The following is a 19,558-nucleotide window of genomic DNA, read 5'->3' as shown; positions in this document are numbered from 1 at the left end:
CCTACGGGGCAGGGAGGGCCCCATGAGCAAGCGAGGGTAATTTTCCACCCCTTTCCACCCCCCCCCCCCGCGCCCCGCCGACCGAGGTCCTGCCCCGCTGCTCCGCCGCGTCCCCGGGGCCGGGCGGCGGGCAGGGCTGGGACTGGGATCGGAGGAGCCAGGGTGCGGGAGTCCCCGATGAGCCCCCTGCCGCCCCAGTTTGGGGAGCTAATCCCATTGGTCTCCCCGCAGGACTGAACTCGGAGAAGGTGGCCGCTCTGATCCAGAAGCTGAACTCCGACCCGCAGTTCGTCCTGGCCCAGAATGTGGGGACCACCCACGACCTGCTGGACATCTGCCTGAAGAGGGCCACGGTCCAGGCCACGCAGCACGTGTTCCAGCACGCCGTGGCCCAGGAGGGCAAGCCGGTCACCAACCAGAAGGCCTCAGGTGGGCTCCGAAAGCTCCCCTGACCTTCCAGACAGGGTCCCTCCCGTTGGAGTAAAGGTCTTAGGGGAGCAGAGGTCCGTGTTGAAAGAGCTGGTAGTAAGTTCTTGGAGAACAGGTGCAGGGGAAGGCAGGTTCAGGTACAGGACTTGGGGGCTTGTTTTGGTGCTCGTGGCTTGTTAGTCTATTTTATCTGGGCACCGACATGGTAAGTCCATGGTCATCCGTGTGCATGTAATTCATGATGCTCTGTGAAGGTAAATGCTTGCATACCCATGTCCCGGAGATGATGCTCTTGGTACAAAACAGACCATGCAGAAACGTTCATTTCCCAGGGGACACCCCCAAATTGCCTCGAAGGCCATATACATGTGTATAAAATGGAAAAGGCACAATGTTAGTCGCATCAACGTGTCATCGAATGTTAGTTTTTAAATATACTTCGTGGTCGCAACTTGAGCAAATGTTGGCTCAGATAAGATCCATAGAGCAGTTTGTAATACAGAGAAATACCCAGTTCTCGTGTCTTACTGATCAGGACTTCTTGTTTTCCTACCTACTGTCTGGCACTACTGTTAGGAAAACAGCTACAGCGAAAGGAATCTAAATGAGGAGGACATTCTCGCAGCAGAATTGTACTCAAAGGACATGACTCTGCAATGACCTCAATTTGTGCTAGTTTTGGATGCTTCTAGAGATCAATGGATTGAATCACATTTTTAAAAGGCAAAAAATTTGAACACAGTATATTCCTGGATATTGTAAATATGCCTTCTAAAGTAAGGATCGCTTAAGTCAGTACAGGAAGCGGCAACATTGTAGAGTTTGTGACTATCCACTTACAGGGTGAATGAAGAATGTGATTGTGTAGTTGAGGCATGGCGTGAAGTGTTCAGGGCCAGCATCATGAATGGATTCAAAACATTGCTGTGAGCCCCAGCCGGTTTGGCTCAGTGGATAGAGGGTCGGCCTGCAGACTCAAGAGTCCCAGGTTCAATTCCAATCAAGGACATGTACCTTGGTTTCGGGCACATCCCCAGTAGGGAGTGTGCAGGAGGCAGCTGATCGATGTTTCTCTCTCATCGATGTTTCTAACTCTCTATCCCTCTCCCTTCCTCTCTGTAAAAAATCAATAAAATATATTTAAAAAAACAAACAAACATTGCTGTGATCCAGACATACTGGATGGAAGAAAAATGATGTGTTCTGATCGAAAGAGTGGATCTAGTCATGGCAAAGGCTCTGATGCTAAGATGCCTGTGGAGAATATTTTAATTCTCAATGGGAGAAGGGGAATTGATTTATGTTAGAGTTACCTTATATTAAAGCATATACTGTATATTCCAGATTAAAGGGTCGGGTCTTTTTAAAGCTTTTCCCATGTATGGCCAAATTGCCTTTAGATATTTAGTATCTGTTTAGATTGCTATCCAGAGTGTATCATAATGCTATTTCCCCAAATCCTTGCCAATACTGGGCATTATAAATGAAAAAATAATGTTTCCCCACTTATTAGGTGTTTGATAATGAACTTAAAAGCTTTTTTGTCACCACTTGTGTCTTTTTGGACATTAAATTACCTGTGTTCTCTGTCATGTTTATCATTAGAAATCAGTATTAGAAATCAGTATTTCTAATGTGATTTTCTTAAGTGGTTTGTTATGAATTCTTTATGTGATATGTAAAGAGATTTTTTTACATGTTAAGATTATTATGCCTTTGCATATATATAATGCAAATAGTAATTATTACTTTTCTTGTTTTGTTTGAATATTTCTGCTCTTCCTGATTTAGTCTTAAATTGTTCAAGATCTTGTCATTGTTGGGAAATACGATGTAAGCTATGTGAACACTCATCATCATTTCTTGGTTTGCTTTCTTGTTTCAGGGCGATGCTGGATCTTTTCTTGTCTGAACGTTATGAGAATTCCACTCATGAAGAAATTAAATATTGAAGAATTTGAGTTTAGTCAAGCTTACCTCTTTTTCTGGGACAAGGTATAGAACTGATCTTGAAAGATTCTTTTTGTTTTCCTCTCAACCTTAGTAGAGACTGTCTCTTCATTTCCTGCTTTTCAAGTTGTAGTCCTACTTCCATTTATAGATGTGACAGCATTTATTCTGATTTCCAAAGTATCCGAAGTTGACTTTTTCAAAGGCAGAACTGCTTTTGGTTGGTAGGTGGCTACGTTTTGCATTCCTTCTCTGGGTGGTACTTGACTGAAAACAGTAAATAATTTTATTCAGTATTTTAAATCTTTAAACTGAATATTATGTAAGTGTCCAATAGATGTTTATTGATTGAAGGCTCTAAATATCAGATTTTATTTAAAAATAAAGCAATGCCTTGTTTTGCCTAGAATGTGTACACTCAGATATAAGAAGAAACTTTAAATATTTTTGTGAGCCCAGATACTAATATTTAGTTGCCTACTTTGGTTTAAAAATATCTACTGTGTACACCTGAAACTAATACAATGTTATATCAATTATGCTTCAATAAAAAATAAAAAACACACACAAAAACCCCACCTGAAACGAATGTCAGTTATTCAGGAGTGGGCAAGAATAGGTTTATAGTACTGATCTTGTGAGTACACGAAACACAGTTAATAAACTATGGTAATAATTATAACCTGCATGTCTTTTTCCACACGGACAACTGTAGACCTACTTTTGCCAACCCCTGTACTCCATTAAAATCTACTGTGTTGGGTCTACAGTAGTTCTAAGACTCTTATTCTGTTGACAATGCAAATAAAAGTATTAGCTATCTTTTCCTTTAATTTTATTTAATTTCTCTACTCTAGGTTGAACGCTGTTACTTCTTCTTAAATTCGTTTGTGGACACAGCCCAGAAAGACGAACCTGAGGATGGCAGACTGGTGCAGTATTTGCTTTCGAATCCTGCAAATGATGGTGGACAATGGGATATGCTTGTCAATATTGTTGGTAAGAGCCTTTCTCTAATGCAGCGGTTCTCAACCTGTGGGTCGCGACCATCTGAAAACACATACAGCATATCAGATATTTACATTACGATTCATAACAGTAGCAAAATTACAGTTATGAAGTAGCAACGAAAATAATTTTATGTTTGGGGGTCACCACAACATGAGGAACTGTATTAAAGGGTTGCGGCATTAGGAAGGCTGAGAACCACTGCAATGGAAGTGAAACAGCATGATTAAGCAAGGTTCTGCAGGTAGGCACAGGCCATTTCTTTGGTAGTTATGTACAGAATAGAATTGGTTTCCCCGAAGGGTGTATAGTTAGCTCTAAGAACTTTTATCTCACATGCTCACCTATAAAGTAGCTTTTTTTTAAATCCTCACCCGAGGATATGTTTTTATTCATTTTTAGAGAGAAAGGGAGAGTGAGAGAAACATCAATTGGTTGCCTCTCATACTCAACTCAACCAACCAGGGATCGAACTGCAAACCTGGGTATGTGCCCTGACCGGGAATTGAACCTGCAACCTTTTGGTGTATGAGATGATGCTCCAACCAACTGAACCACCTGGCCAGGGGTGGTAAGGAGATAGATACTGTGAAGAATGGGTTGGAGAAGAAAAAGTTGTATTAACTAGCACTTTCTGTGAAAAAGCTTATCTCTTGTCCATTGGTGTAATCAAGAAACACAATGAAACTGCAGCTGTTTGAAAATGTCCTTATTCTAAAAAGGGTTGTCCTGCCGAAACCGGTTTGGCTCAGTGGATAGAGCGTTGGCCTGCGGACTGAAAGGTCCCAGGTTCGATTCCGGTCAAGGGCATGTACCTTGGTTGCGGGCACATCCCCAGTAGGAGATGTGTGGGAGGCAGCTGATTGGTGTTTCTCTCTCATCGATGTTTCTGACTCTCTATCTCTCTCCCTTTCTCTCTGTAAAAAAATCAATAAAATATATTTTTTTAAAAAATAAAAAAAATATAAAGGGTTGTCTTGAGAAAACCTCATCATGCTGAGCACTTTACAAAGTACGATAGGTAAGAAGAATAGAATTAATTCTAGGATAGATGGATAAATATGGATTATAAATAACCTATTTCATTTCATGAAGCATATGATGATTAAGTTTTCTGAATTAGACCAACAAAATATGGCCTAATTTTTGAAGCAATGGCTATTTTTTGCCAGGCTCTCTAATGTTGGAGTGCTAGAGTATACGTTTACCTTATTGAACACTAAAATTTTTTTTTTTTTTTTAGAAAAATATGGTGTAGTTCCTAAGAAGTGCTTCCCTGAATCTCATACAACAGAGGCAACCAGAAGGATGAATGATATTCTGAACCACAAGGTACAACGTATAAGCAGGGTGGGGTTGGATTACTTACCTTAAGCTTCCAACTGATTTTCCAAGGGATCTCTGGGCGTTTCAGCATACAGTTGATATACAAGTTGTCTAACCAGTATCTTTCAAAAGCAATGTAGGCACGTATTAACTTTAAAAATAATTGAGATTAGGGTGTGTGTTTTTTTCTTTTTAAGAATCTTCCACTTTTATTTCTATTGATCCTAATATTTCCATCTGGGTACTCAGGAAAGAAAGTCCCGTGTTTCGTTAATATGGGCCAGAAGCACACTGGGTGCTGTGCCTCTCACTTGGCTCCAGTGGAGGTGGGCTGGACAGCTTTTTGTACCCGTAAAACAATAAAGAACTGTTAGTGACACTTCCTTAAAGAATAAGCTGAGCTCAGAGGGTTCCCCAAGCCATATCAGCGTAGTTTATTCATACACTAACTATTTGATGTAGTCACTGAACTGCTTTTTATTGCTTCATTTATCTCAATAAGTCATTATGTCTTCTCCACATAACCCATTTCCCAGGGAGGATTCTAAATCCTACAGGGATGCCAGTCAGACATCTTTTTTGAGAACCGGGAGTTGCCAGAATCTGCTGTCCTGATCTATGAGGCTAAATTGGATTTGTCGTCCCTGGGAGAAAGCTTACCTTTTAAAACAAACTGTAGATGTGTTTCCCCAATATTAGAAGTAGATTATTTTCCACCCAGGAAACACGGGATTCTTAATCCACAGGCTAAAAGATCATGAATAGTATAGCATTGGGTTCCATTTCAGATAACAGCAAAATCCACTTTAGCGTGGTGGTTAGATTTCAGACTTACTTTAACTTTGGCAACTCTAAAAATTGAAAACAACAAAAATGAAAACTATAGTGGGGGTTGGCATAGCCATGGTCATAATGATTTGGCAGAGAAGTAGACAACCAGTAAAGTTCTAAACAAAAATCTGTGAGTGACTTAATGGCATAATCATTAAGTCTCCTGCTTTTTCTAAGGAAAGTAGACTGGTTGGGGGAACACACATTTGCTTTTATGAACTTTGCCCTGGGTCTTGGCTGAGATATTCTTCAAAATAGAACTAGCATTGGTCTGTTAGGTTCATTTACAGTTGAATTTGGTAAATATTCTGGTGCTGAGTAACTTTCTGTCATAGATGAGAGAATTCTGTATACGACTACGGAACCTCGTACACAGTGGAGCGACCAAAGGAGAAATCTCAGCCACACAGGACGCCATGATGGAGGAGGTAATAACCATTATTTGGATTTTTTTGTGACCCTTCTAAGGAACACTCAGAATATTCCCATCTATTAAACTGATTAGGAAGTATAGTCATGGCAATAAATGTTGAATTGAATTGAAATTTACTTATTTTACAGCTGGAAAAACTGAGGTAAAGACTTTGCATTTTAGTATGGGACTTGTACGTACTTCCATCTTCTAATTACCAGTTTAGTAGTCTATATAATTCATTATTTTATTCACTTACTAAATATTGAATCCCTTCTCTGAGTTTGGCACAGGGAATACAAAGATGAGAAAGACAATCTCTACATTCAAGGAGCTCAATCTCTTGAGAAAAAGAAACACATGGATAATTATAAATCTTATCCTAGAGACCATTCTAGACAGAAGGAATATCATGAACAAAGGTGGAATTCTCAGAGAATAGTGTAGCTGAAACATAAATTTTGTGAGTGTGATTGGTAGCAAATTAAGCTAGAAAGGCAGAGCTGTGAGGGAATCTTAGGAGTACCAAGACTTTTGACTTTATTCTAAGGAATAAAGATGAGAATAATATATGCATAATAATATATTGATGGTTATATCAGAAAACATTTGGAAAACCTAAAAAGCATTAAACAAACATAAGGTGGTAATCAAGTCAGTTAAGAATGTTACTTAAGCCCAGGCCAGTGTGGCTCAGTTGATTATATGTCCTGTGTACCGAAAGGTTGCAGGTTTGCTTCCTGGTCTGGGGCAAATGGTAGGTAACCACTGATGAACATCAATGTTTCTCTCTCTCTCTCTTCCCCTTCTTCTCTCTCTAACAAATCAATAAACATATCCGTGGGTGAGGATTAAAAAAAAAGGAGAATATTACTTAATACCACCCATAATCCAGATCAGGGGTCCTCAAACTACGGCCCGCGGGCCACATGCAAATACAAATACTGTATTTGTTCCCATTTTGTTTTTTTACTTCAAAATAAGATATGTGCAGTGTGCATAGGAATTTGTTCATAGTTTTTTTTTTAAACTCTAGTCCGGCCCTCCAACGGTCTGAGGGACAGTGAACTGGCCCCCTGTTTAAAAAGTTTGAGGACCCCCTGATCCAGATGAATATGCATAAACCTTTGAAATTGCTTTAAGAAAAACATCATTTCCCTTTTCCATCTAGTGGACCCATTACTAGGAATCACTCAACTAACAATTTTCTTTTACTGCAGTGGACAACACTGATGTTTTCCTTTGAATTTTAGAGAGGAAGTATAGTGTATTTGAAAACGTGGTCTAGAGTCAGATGCCTGAGTTCTGATCTTCTCATTACTTAACAGCCTTGTAACCTGGGTCAGGTTCCTTAAGCTCCCAAATCTCAAGTTTATTCAAATGCATAGCCCATCCTTAACTGTTTCTTACGTATTTGTTGAATGAATGAATGCAGAGATTTCATTTTGCCAAGTACATTTAAATTATCTCATACTTAACTCTTTCTTTACTTCTTAAATGTCCTTATTTAAGAGAGGCATCTGGGTGTAGTAGAAAAAAATAATTAGATGGACATGAGTTTCAATTCTGGCTCTATCACTTAATAGCTCTGTGATCTTGGGTAAGATACTTAATCTGTCTAAGATTCAGTTTGGGACTTAAAAATGTATTCTTCATTGAATTTTTGTGGGAATCAAATAAGAAATTATGTATAAGAATGCAAGCATAATGCCTGGCACGTAGCAGTTGTTCAGTAAATGTCAGTTCTCTGTCCTTCTTGCTTGGATTGATTTCCCTTGTTAAAGCCATATCTCTGCATAACTTGCTTTCATTCATGATTATAGTAAGATGGTGGGGTATGGTAAGGATGATGTTTCTAAAAACAGTTACAGAAAAGGATCCAGACAATACTTGTTGCAGATCATAAACATCCTGTTGGCTTTTGATGTTTGCTTTAATGATCTTTTAAAGAATATACCTAAGGTCCACTCCTGACCATGGGATTGGCTGATAAGAATTAGGGCAGATATGTTTCACATGGCTTTCTTCCTCTACTCCTACCTTGGAAAAATAGTAAGACCTCATCATACCAAATCCCGAGTATAGATGCTTTTAGGATTATTTACTTAATGATTCTGCCTAAACTGTTGACTACAGAATTCTGTAGGGTAGATTTTTAGATTTTACAATCTTCAAATGACTCCTTTTTATTGAACTTGACTCTTCGGTAATGAGGGGTGTAGCTATGCTTTTAAAGCCACTGATGAGTACCTATGATATGCCTAGCCTTGTAGGTGTATCAAAATGATGATTAACAGTCATGAAGCCCGGAAAGCTTTGAATGAAAGGGGTTTATGCTTAAGGCATTCTTTCTGAGGGAAGACAAGTATAGGTTGCTTGGTGAGGTGACAGACAAGTCAGATCTGTTTTAGAAACATGTTGTCATCTGTATTGCAGTGTTTTCTCAGTGCATCTACTCTTTCTTAGCCTCCAGATCCCCTTCATATTATTAATGTATTCTCTACAAAAACTCTGTTAAAAACAAAACATAAAACAAAGACTAGAAGGGATATTTGTCAGTGCCATGGAAAGAGACAAGCCATTATTATTTGCTTAGGAGATTCTATAGCAGTGGCTCTCAGCTCTTAACAACATTATATAGCCCTAGACTTGCTCTAGACCTACATATTTTCCTGAGAAAATCCTAGTTATCTATATTTTTATTTTTTATTTTAAAGATGTCTCTGATTGAAAAAATTTTTTAATATAAAAAGGCAAGTAACCCTAGCCTGTTTGGCTCAGTGGATAGAGTGTCGGCTTGCAGACCAAAGGATCCCAGGTTCGATTCCGGTCAAGGGCATGTACCTCCGTTGCACGCTCCTCCTGGGCCCAGGCCCTGGTTGGGGTCAAGGCTCCTGCAGGACGCAACCAATCGATGTGTTTCTTTCACATCAATGTTTCTCTTTGTCTTTCCCTCTCTATTCCACTCTAAAAAATCAGTGGAAAATATCCTCAGGTGAAAAGTCTGTTTCCCACACTGTTCTCCATCCTTCAAGTTCCCGCACACCCCAAATTAGTTTTGTTGGTTTGTTATTGTATTAGCAGTTATTTATCCTTCCACAGAAGGTCTCTTCAAAGGTTACCATGAAGAGGAGCATTGCCTTTAAAGTGCCTGATCCCAAGGCACAGTCCAGTTGGAATTGGGTTTCAAGCATAGGGACAGTCCTTGAGCTCAGGAAAAAGAATGAACTAGCAACGTAATAGTGATGACAGTGCAGAGAGCTGAAGGCTTAGGAGTCGTTGAATCCCCTGAGGGAGAATAGAAGGATAGAACAAGCCTGAACAAAGAATTCTGAAAAATACGTATTTTCATAAAACGTCTCTTTCTATAAAAGCCAAGTGCCAGAACTATGTTCTGATGCAGTGTCAGGTGCTGCAGACAGGTCCACAGGTCTGAAGACTGGAAAAGGCTGCTGGATTTCCTGAATAGGCTGTTTGTAGAAGAGTGTCAGTGGAATGGAGAAGGGTAGGAGTTAGATGGAGGGGAGGGCGTCAGGTCAGGAAACGGAAGATAGTTTTGAGAAGGTTGACAGTGGAGAGAAGGAAAAAATTGATACTGATTAATTTCACAAGTATTTATTGAGAATCTACTAAATGTTAAGCATGTTATTATTTGCAGATGACTTGATATATATAATATAGAAAGCCCTAGCAACTCAATTGGAAAACTGAAAACTAATAAATGAATTCAGTAAAGTTGCAGGATACAAAATCAATGTACAAAAATATGTTGCATTTCTATACACCATTAATAAACTATCAGAAAGAGAAATTAAGTAAACAATACCATTTACAATTGTATCAAAAAGAATAAAATACCTAGGAATAAATTTAACCAAGGAAATGGAAGACCTGTTTATTGAAAACTACAAGATGTTAATGAAAGATATTGAAGAAGACGCAAATAAATGGAAAGATATTTCATGCTCATGGATTGGAAGAATTATTATTGTTTAAATGTCTATATTGTCCAAAATAATATGCATAGTCAATGAAATTCCTATAAAAATTCCAATTGCATTTTTCACAGAAATAGAACAAACTCCTAAAATTTATATGGAACCATAAAAGACCCCGAATAGCCAAAAACCATCCTGAAAAAGAAGAAAGCTGGAGGCATTACCCTCCCTGATTTCAAATTGTATTGCAAAACTGTGGTAATTAAAATAAGGTGGTTTGGCATGAAAGCAGACACATAGATCAATAAAATACAATAGAGAGCCCAGAAATAAATCTACATATGTATGGTTAATTTACAACAAAGGAACCAAGAATATACAATGGGGAAAGGGCAGTGTTTCATAAACAGTGTTGACAACATTGGACAGCCACATGCAAAAGAATGTAACTATTTCATACCCTATACAAAAATTAACTCAAAATGGATTAAAGCTGGAAACTAAGGCCTGAAACCATAAAACTCCTAGAAGAAAACATAGGCATTAAGCTCCTTGAGATAGGTCTTGGCGATCAATTTTTAATCTGACACCAAAAGCAAAAGCAGAATATAGTGGAACTACATACAATTAAAAAGCTCTGCACAGCAAAGGAAACCATCAACAGACTGAAAAGCTAGCTTACTGAATGGGAGAAAATATTTGCAAATTATATATTCAATAAGGGGCTAATATCCAAAATATGTAAAGAACTCATACAATTTAATAGCAAAACAAAAATAAAACCAGTCTGATTTAAAAATGGGCTGAAGATCTGAATAAACATTTTTCCAAAGAAGACATACATAGGGCCAACAGGTACACGGAAAGATGTTCAATATCATTAATCATCAGGGAAATACAAATCAAAACCACAATGAGGTATCACTTCACACCTGTTATAATAGCCAGAAAGACTAGAAATACTAGTAACAAGTGTTGACAAGGAAGTGGAGAAACAGGAGCCCTTATGCACTGTTGGTGGGAATGTAAATTGATACAGCCACGATGGAGGATACTGGAGGTCCGCAGATTTTAAAAATAGAACTACTATATGATCCAGCAGTTCCACTTCTGGGTATTTGCCTAAAGAAAACAAACATACTTCAAAAAGATAGCTACATTCCCATGTTCATTGCAGCATGCATTTACAATAGCCAAGATATGGGAACAACCTACATGTCCATCAATGGATGAATGGATGAAGATGTGTGTATTATATATGTATACACACAGTGGAATATTATTTGGCCACAAGAAAAGAAAGAAGTCTTGCCATTTGTGACAACATGGGTGCATCTTGAAGGCATTATGCTAAGTGAAATAAGACAGAGAAAGACAAATACCAAAATGATCTCTCTTATATGTGGAATCTATATATATTTTTAAAACCCAAGCTCATAGATACAGAGAACAGGTTGCCAGAGGTGTGGGTTTGGTGGGTGGGAGAAATGGGTGAATTATTTTGGTTGTTTTTGTTTTTAGTTTAAATAAATTTGAATATAAAGCAAAACAAATGAGCAATGGATACAGCCAAGTCACAATAAAAAAATTAAAGGGCAAAACAAGAAGCTTGTTTATAGAGAAGTATAATAAAATTTGGGGAAGGGGTTAGGAGAATAAAGAGGCCTTTCTGAGGATAAATCTAAGCTGAGACATAAGTAATGAGAAGAATTCAGCTACCAGCAACCAAAGATCGGACACAGCATACCAGACAGAGTGGAGAGTAAGTGCAAAAGCCAATACTGGGAGAAAGTTTCATGGAAAGGAGGCACTGTGACTTGAGCCTGGAAAGAATGTGGGAGTGGCTGAAATAGATCTTGTAGAGGAAGTAAGAACCCATATGGGCTTATAGGCCATGATAAGGAGTTGGGATAACCATTGGGGGGTGGGTCACACGGAGGAGTGTTGTGGCTTAATTTTTGTTTTTAAAAAATTCCCTTTGGTGCTTTGAGAATGGATTGTAAAACAAGAGGAGAGGAAATGGGGAGACCAGTTAGGAGGCTCTTACAGTTGTGTACATGAGAGATTATAGTGGTTTGGACCAGGCTGATGTAGGGACAAGGGAAAGGAAAGAACCGGTGATATTGGGGTATCTTGAAGTAGGGGGCTTGCAGCTATGAGAGAAGGCCTTGGTCGGTTGGGGCTGTGTGAGGGAACCAGTGTGTGGAAAGGGATATATAAATGAGAGAACTAATGGAAGAAGCAAGGCCTTGGAGGAAGGAAAGAATAGATGTGGTCTAAACTAGTGCTTTCAAACTTTAATGTGTGTATGAATACCCCGGAGATCTTGTTAAAATGCAGACTCAGTAGGTCTGGAGACCAAATTTCGATTTCTTTGATTCAAAAACCACTCAACAAAAAAACAAAAAACACTCTAGAAGTGGTTTCAAGATCATCATTTGACTATTATAATCTATGTGGAGCTCCCCACATGCGCTCATTTCCTTTAACATTACATACTTTTTAAATGTACCTTTTTATGTGTTTTTTTAGCCTGAAAAAATATATAATGCCTCCAGAAAGTATCTCCCTGCCTGCTTTTGCAGGCCAGGCTGTTGTGGGTTTTTTATTTATTTTAAAAACAGATCCCCACCAGAAAGCGGTAGAGAGCTGTCTTCCCTTCTTTCCTCTTTCTCTGTGGTCACCAAGGTCCCTAGTCCTTCCCTCTTGGAACTAGCTCATTTACCAGCAGCACTGAACTTTCTTCAAAGTTCAACTATTTTCTGTAACCACTTACATGTACTTGTGGCCATTCTACTCTGATCAATAGGTCATTTTACCTTTGAGCCTAGTTTGTCCATCAATAAAACTAAAAAGTTGGAGTCCTTAATAACTTACTAAGGACAGTGTAACTATGCATTTTTCTAGTAGGCGTAGCTAATGCTTCTCCAGTGCTTTAGACCTTACGGTAATTCAATATTGTATCTGCCTGTATCAGCGGTTCTCAACCTGTGGGTCGCGACCCCTGAAAATACATCCTGCATATCAGATATTTACATTATGATTCATAACAGTAACAGAATTACAGTTATGAAGTAGCAACGAAAATAATTTTATGGTTGGGGGTCACCACCACATGAGGAACTGTATTAAAGGGTCGCGGCATTAGGAAGGTTGAGAACCACTGCTAGCTGGCTTTAAACTCTCGCCCTCCTACGTATTTATGACTGGTTGTCAGTATTTATGACTGGTTGTCAACTGTTCCATCCTGCCTTCCTCCTCTCACTCAATGTCTGTCTGCTAGTTACCATGGGGATGGAAATTAACTCAATCCCACATCATTTGTCTTTAAACTGGGAGCCACAGTTTTTTCCCTATGTGTCATGTCTCATGCTTTCTGTGTCCTTTTCCTTTTTCCTGTTTCCCATCCTGCTTCTATTATTCACAGTCTTCAGTTCTGTATAATGACTTGTGTTCCGTGTCCGGTATCTTTTTTGTCCTGAATGCCAAGTGCATCTTTATGAGCAGCCGGTGACACTCCCGAGTTGCCCACCAGAGAGCACACTTGGATATGCAGAGCTCACTGCCGGTTTTGTACCTTTGGGAACAGGGAATGTTATTTCAGAACAGCAGAGTCTCTTATCAAGAAAATACAGTATCAGGGACCCTGGAGATTATTTAAAATTAGAGCTTGTTTAATTAACTCTTGTTAATTGGCCTGGAGCCAGATATTCCTTCCAGCGTGATACAAACTGACTTGAATGGGAATGGCTTTAGATATAAAACAATGCAGCATGTCTAAAATCACAGTTTTACTAAAATCCAAGAGAAAGGGATGCCATCCTTATTCTCATTCATTCCTTATATGTACCTTTGATAAAAATTCACATTTATAAAACATATGCAATAAAGTATAAGAATTTATCCTGCAAAAGGATTCAGTATAGAATTCTACTGTAGTTGGGGGGAGAAGGAGGAAATGATTGAACACTTTTTACTTTAGATAGGGAATCAAGTGCACAATAAGGTACTATGTAAATTATAGTGTAAAACATTCATATTTATATTTAGGATGTATTTCAGAGTACACAGAAATTCACTTTGTTGTCTTAATCTTCATTGGGCCTGACTGACCTGGAAAAACCACCCTTGGATGACTGAGATTTGATCAAAATCCCACAGATGTTCATACACATGTGACAATAATTACTAGTTGAAAATACATATCATTTAAGTCTGTAAAACTTTCCTCATCTCATTGTCATTGTCTTGACCATAGTTACCAGTGGCAATGTCCTCAGGATAAAGTTGCCATTTGCCATAAAGCATCATTGGCCTTGATGCTGTGCAAATACAAAATGACTCTCTGGTCCATGTGAATCCCAGCGCTCATTAATCCATGGCTAGAGTAGCTCGATTACAGTTGCTAATGTGATGCCATGCTGCTTCTTTTTTGTGGTGGAAACCAACCTGAGAATGATACAACATTAAAAGGGAGATGCTCTAAGGTGGTTCAGGCTCATAAACCACACAGTAAATCCTAGCAAAGGAAGATGCTGTCTTGGAAAACAGAGCATAACAAATGAAAGGCAAGCATAACTTCTTCTGTAGCTTAATCTGCCTTTGTTAAAAGACAGTAGAAGCAGGTTCTGTCTTCCATAATAACACCTGGATTAAGAGTCTCTTTACCCTTAATTATAGGTCTAATGTCATTGGCAGACCTAGCCCTTGTTTTCTAGCTTTGGTTCGGAGAATAAATTTGAACCGTGGTATCAGTTTCCAATGTGTTCCAAGGTTTTTTGAGGCCTAGAATGCTCTGGGGATGATGAAGAGAAAACTACACTGCAGTTTCAGCGGTTGATGATGACATGTGGATGCAGACTAAGAATTGGGGAATCTTGGGTGTACATTCCCTAATGGGTAAGGAAGCCAGGTAGGGACTGGGTATCTAATGAACTTCCCTGGAAGTCAATCTGGAGAAGTCCTGACTGTTCAACTCTTCAAGAATGGCTAAGGAGTACCCAAAACTAAGTTCCTTAAATGGTGTGCTGAGAGTGGGGGTTAGGAAAGCAGGCAGGCATAGATGATTCTCTTTAGAACAGAGGTGGGAGCGACATCTCTGAAGGGAGAGGAGAGTAAAGTGAGGGAAGAGCGTTCTCCAGAGCGGAGGTCAAAGGAGAGGTGTGTTTCTTATAGGCTATCGCTTTGTTTTGCTCTCTCAGCCTTCCCTTTTGCCTGCTTTTAGAGTACCTTTATGATTTGGCTCAGGTGATCCTCTGTGATCCTCTTGCCCTGGTTGAGATCATAGGGATAGAAATAGCCCATAGAATTAGGAGGACATTATTTAAAAGATAAAGTAGCTCCACTGCTCCAAGAATGACTACACCATGCGTAGGACTGGCTACCCTAATCTTACCTGTACTTGGTACACCTGATTTTGAAGTTTAAAAAAACTAGTTAGGCAATCACTCCATCCAATACAGAATTTGCCAATGTATAAGATTCTAATCTATGAAATGAGAAAATAACAATATTTTGGGAGCCATTGTTCTTCCTTTAACTAGAGGAAAAAGAAGGATGTGTTCTTAATTATAAATGGAATTGATAGGTGATAATCTACTGTAATCAGCTTGTGGCAGGTGTGAATCCGTGGTCTATTGGTCAGAAATGGACTGGCGCTGGCATGTATGACCTAGTTCTGGATGTTGGAGTCTAGGGAAACATTGCCTATACATGTGAGTAAGGCCTCGTCATCAGAGTGTTTTTAAAGAGAGCAGAAGCTCAGTTTGAATTCCTAAATTCAAATTTCACATCAGTCACTGGAGAAGAACTTTGGATTTAAGAAAAGTGTTTTTAATGTGGTTCTTCTAGGATTCAGTAGGATATTCTAAGACCCAGATCCTGTCGCTAGTAGATTAAGGCCAATGAGGGAGACATTAGAGAAACGTAAATGGCACTGTGGAATGTTACATTTTTATGCCAGAAGTATTTAGCAAAGGGGGCAGTTAATGTGAGCTGGAATAACTGGTGGAAACTTTCTGGAGGAGGGGCGTCTTGCACTGAGCTTTAAAGCATGGGACTAGGATGGGAGTCTGAGGAACACAGAGACAAAGTTACGAAGGTGACAGTGAGCTGAGTGCATTGAGCAGGCAGTAAAGATAGACACAGATAAGCCTGGCAGGGGTTCAGAGTCCAGGATGGGAAATAAGGATGGGTGAAGCTGTAAGAGCCTTTAAAATCCTACCATGCTTGTCAGGGAAATGCAAATTAAAACCACATTACATACCCACCAAAAAAGTAAAGTTATAATGCCATGTATTGGCAAGAATGCAGAACAACTGGAACTCTCTTACTTTGCTGGTGAGCATATAAATTCCTTCAACCCCTTTAAAAGCTATTTAGTTAAAAATGTTGTAAGCAGCATTATTCGTAATAACTCCAAACTGAAAACAATTCACCTGTCTATCACTAGGAGAGTAGAGAAATTGTAACATATTTACACAATGGAATAGCACACAGCAATAAAGAACAAATTACTGATACTCACCGCACCATAAGTGAATCTCATAGCATTCCATCAACAAAGGAGGCCCGATACAAAGGAGAGTATGCTGTATGATTCCATTTACATACAGTTAAAGAACAGGCGATACTAATGAATGGGTATGTGAGTCAGAATGGGCTTACCTTGAGGGGGGTTTGGGTTACTGACTGCAAAGGGCAGCTGTTCTATAGATTGATCTGCATGGTGGTTCTATAGATTGATCTGCATGGTAGTTACATGGGTGTCTGTATATGTAAAAAACTGAATTGATCTGTATACTTAAGGTTAGTGTACTTCACTATTTACTGAATGTAAGTTATGCCTATGTAAAAAAGTTTTAGAAAAGGTAAAAAAATAAATCAGGTCATGGAGTTTAGATTTGTTGTAGGAGGTACTAAGGAAGCATTCCTGACTGTTGAACAGGAAAGTGACTTAAAGAAAGTGGTGCTTCTAAAATTATTCATCCTGTAGTGATGTGGAGAACGGAACAATGTTCAGATCAGCTATTATTTCTAGGTCAGATATAGTGCTAGATGCTGTAGGAGACACAAAGTATCCATGACCTGGTCCTTACCCGTAAGAAGTTTATCATCTTTTGGAGAAACCTAGAAAGTGATAGTAAATGTTAAATGCTTAATTCGTGGTGTTATAGAAAGAGCACTAAAGTGAATTCAGAATTCACATCCTAATTCGGCCATTTATTGGCTTTGTAACATCAGTCGAGCAATTTATTTCCCTGAATTTTGGTTTCCTTATCTGTAAAAAAAAAATGGGAACCACATCTATCACTTAGAGGAATAAGAGATGTAGTATTCAGAGATTGTAGTACGGCATAGTAGATGTTCAGTAAATGTTCCCCTTTAAACCCTATACCCAAGAAGCACATTTTTTTTTTTACTGTGTGTGACCTCCGTTCATAGCCTGGCTCTGCTATTTACTGGCTATGTGACCTTAAATAGGTTACTTAATTTGAACCTTGATCTCTTTTGAAAAAAAGTTAGAAGGAGGGAAAATTATACTTTAAGAGAGTGTTATGAGAATTACATAAACTTAACAGATATTTAGTATCTAGCACAAAATAGGCACACTTAAATATAAGTTTCTTTGCTCTTGAAGGTAATGGAGTATACAAATGTATGTTCAAATAATGCAGATAATCAGTGATGAAACTGGATCACAGTGGTGACTGGGGTGGAGAAAGAAGGGGCAGATTATAGTGTTGTTGTTTTTTAAAGATATAGCAAATTTGATAGAGAAGAGGAAGTACTGCCAGGCTGGCGTGGCCCAGTGGTTGAGTGTCAACCTTTGAACCAGGATGTCATGGTTCGATTCCCAGTCAGGGCACATACGAGGTTGTGGGCTCAATCTCCAGTGTGGGGCGTGCAGGAGGCAGCCAATCAACGATTCTCTCTCATTGTTGATGTTTCTATCTCTCTCCCTCTCCCTTCCTCTCTGAAATCAATAAAAATACTTTTTTAAAAAGAGAAGAAGTACTTTCTATACTCCAATGAAAATAATATAAAGGTTGATTGTTATGATGCTTTCTTGAAGGTGTTGTGACATCATTAGAAAATATGTATGGTCTCACAACCCAAAAAGTGGTACCTTACTACTTAAAAAGTTATTCTTTTTCTAATAATACTTTTATCAGACATTGTCATTCAACTGAAAAGTTAATGACTTTTCTCTGAGTGGAGACCCCTGTCACAATCAAAGCAAAACTTAGAAGAATGAAGGGAAGGAAACCCATTTATAAAATATATGTCATTATTTGTCACTTGAAATGTAATCAGCAGAGCAGCAACCCAGGTCTTATGTATCAGTGGTAAGCAGCTTCTTGGCTAAGGAAGTTTAATTTGCAGGGCAAATACTAAGCACTGAATATTAATATTTCAGAATTGCATTGTTCAGAGTGTTTATTTAAGAATTCAGAAGTTGACTGATACCAAATCCTGAACATGAACCTTCCAATTTTTGGAACAATATTAGACTTCCTGTGACATTTCTGGCTTGAATTTAGCCACTGATTTCTTACATTTCCTAAGTTTGAGGAAAATGAAGAGGTAAATAACACTTTCCGCTAGCCATCGCTCATCTGTACTCCTCCTTTCTTGCAGGTATTCCGAGTGGTGTGCATCTGTTTGGGTAATCCACCAGAGACATTCACCTGGGAGTATCGAGACAAAGATAAAAATTATCAGAAGATTGGCCCCATAACACCCTTGGAGTTTTACAGGGAACACGTCAAGCCGCTCTTCAATATGGAAGATAAGGTTGGAGACTGGCACTGGCAGCCACTGGCTGTTTACTTTCAAATGCCTGTTGACTACAAGGAAGGTTGTAAGATTCCGGGGTTAGCATGCATGATCATCAAACTAGGAACTAAAATGTTTTTTCCCTGATTCCTCTGAGGTATTTGATGGACTTAATAAAGTTGATCATATCGGGATTCCCATGGCCTCTCTTCAGAGACTTTCCTAACTGTAGGCTAGCAGTCAGTTTAATTCCCACATCTTCCATGGTTTGGGGCCCAGAATCATTCCCAGGCGCAAAGACAATAAAAATGTTTCTTAGTTTGGTTTCAGAGTACCTCTGAGATGTACCCTTCCCACCCCCCGCTCTGGGGACTCTCATGGAGGGAGCAATGTCCCATCCTAGTTTTTCCTGCCCTCGTTCAGGTCTCCTCCACTGCCTAGCAAGATGACCAGAGACGCCCTTCCTTTATTGTCCTCCTGACCCTCTCATAAGCAAATGTTTTATTATTGGAATCCCAACTCCGTTGAGGTATTGCTAGGTGTTGAGCCCGTCTTGTCACTTGAAAGCAGGGATCTTACAGTGATGGGATCTCCATCTGGCCTTACTGCATGCAGTTCTTCAGAATTACTCTTGGGGTCATTCTTGCCAGTAGGAAAGATGCAGGTCCCAAATGTGTCCCTTGGGCTAATTAGAATATGCAATGAACTCTTTCGGTGACCTTGCCACCTTTCGTTTCCCTGTTATTTAGCAATATATTTGTAATGCTTATTCTTGTAGGCAGAGGTGATGAGCTTTGATGCAGACATATGAACTTAGAGGAGACGTATGTGTCTTGCTTGACATTCTTGGTTTCAGGTTCTCATCAACGTGTTCTTGATCTCAATA

General features: G+C 39.1%; 1 protein-coding gene across 2 annotated transcripts in view; it reads left to right on the top strand.

Annotated features, from left to right (window-relative positions):
• The first annotated feature begins 237 nt into the window (after positions 1-237).
• The window catches only part of BLMH (bleomycin hydrolase), a 41,860-nt gene continuing 22,539 nt past the window's right edge, over positions 238-19,558 (top strand). The window contains exons 1-6 of one of the 2 annotated variants that reach the window (XM_023759498.1): positions 238-429; positions 2,315-2,424; positions 3,237-3,378; positions 4,631-4,719; positions 5,880-5,972; positions 18,535-18,690. In XM_023759498.1, coding sequence (XP_023615266.1) covers positions 2,347-2,424; positions 3,237-3,378; positions 4,631-4,719; positions 5,880-5,972; positions 18,535-18,690 — 558 coding nt within the window. In that variant the 5' untranslated portion in view covers positions 238-429; positions 2,315-2,346. Of the gene's footprint in view, positions 430-2,314; positions 2,425-2,455; positions 2,604-3,236; positions 3,379-4,630; positions 4,720-5,879; positions 5,973-18,534; positions 18,691-19,558 lie in introns of those variants that run through there. The other variant, XM_014461629.2, reaches the window with a different exon arrangement.

The sequence above is a fragment of the Myotis lucifugus genome, unplaced genomic scaffold (assembly GCF_000147115.1).
Source record: "Myotis lucifugus unplaced genomic scaffold, Myoluc2.0 scaffold_157, whole genome shotgun sequence".
Taxonomy (NCBI): domain Eukaryota; kingdom Metazoa; phylum Chordata; class Mammalia; order Chiroptera; family Vespertilionidae; genus Myotis; species Myotis lucifugus.
Note: the sequence above shows the minus strand (reverse complement) of the source record. Positions and strands in the feature narration are given on the sequence as shown.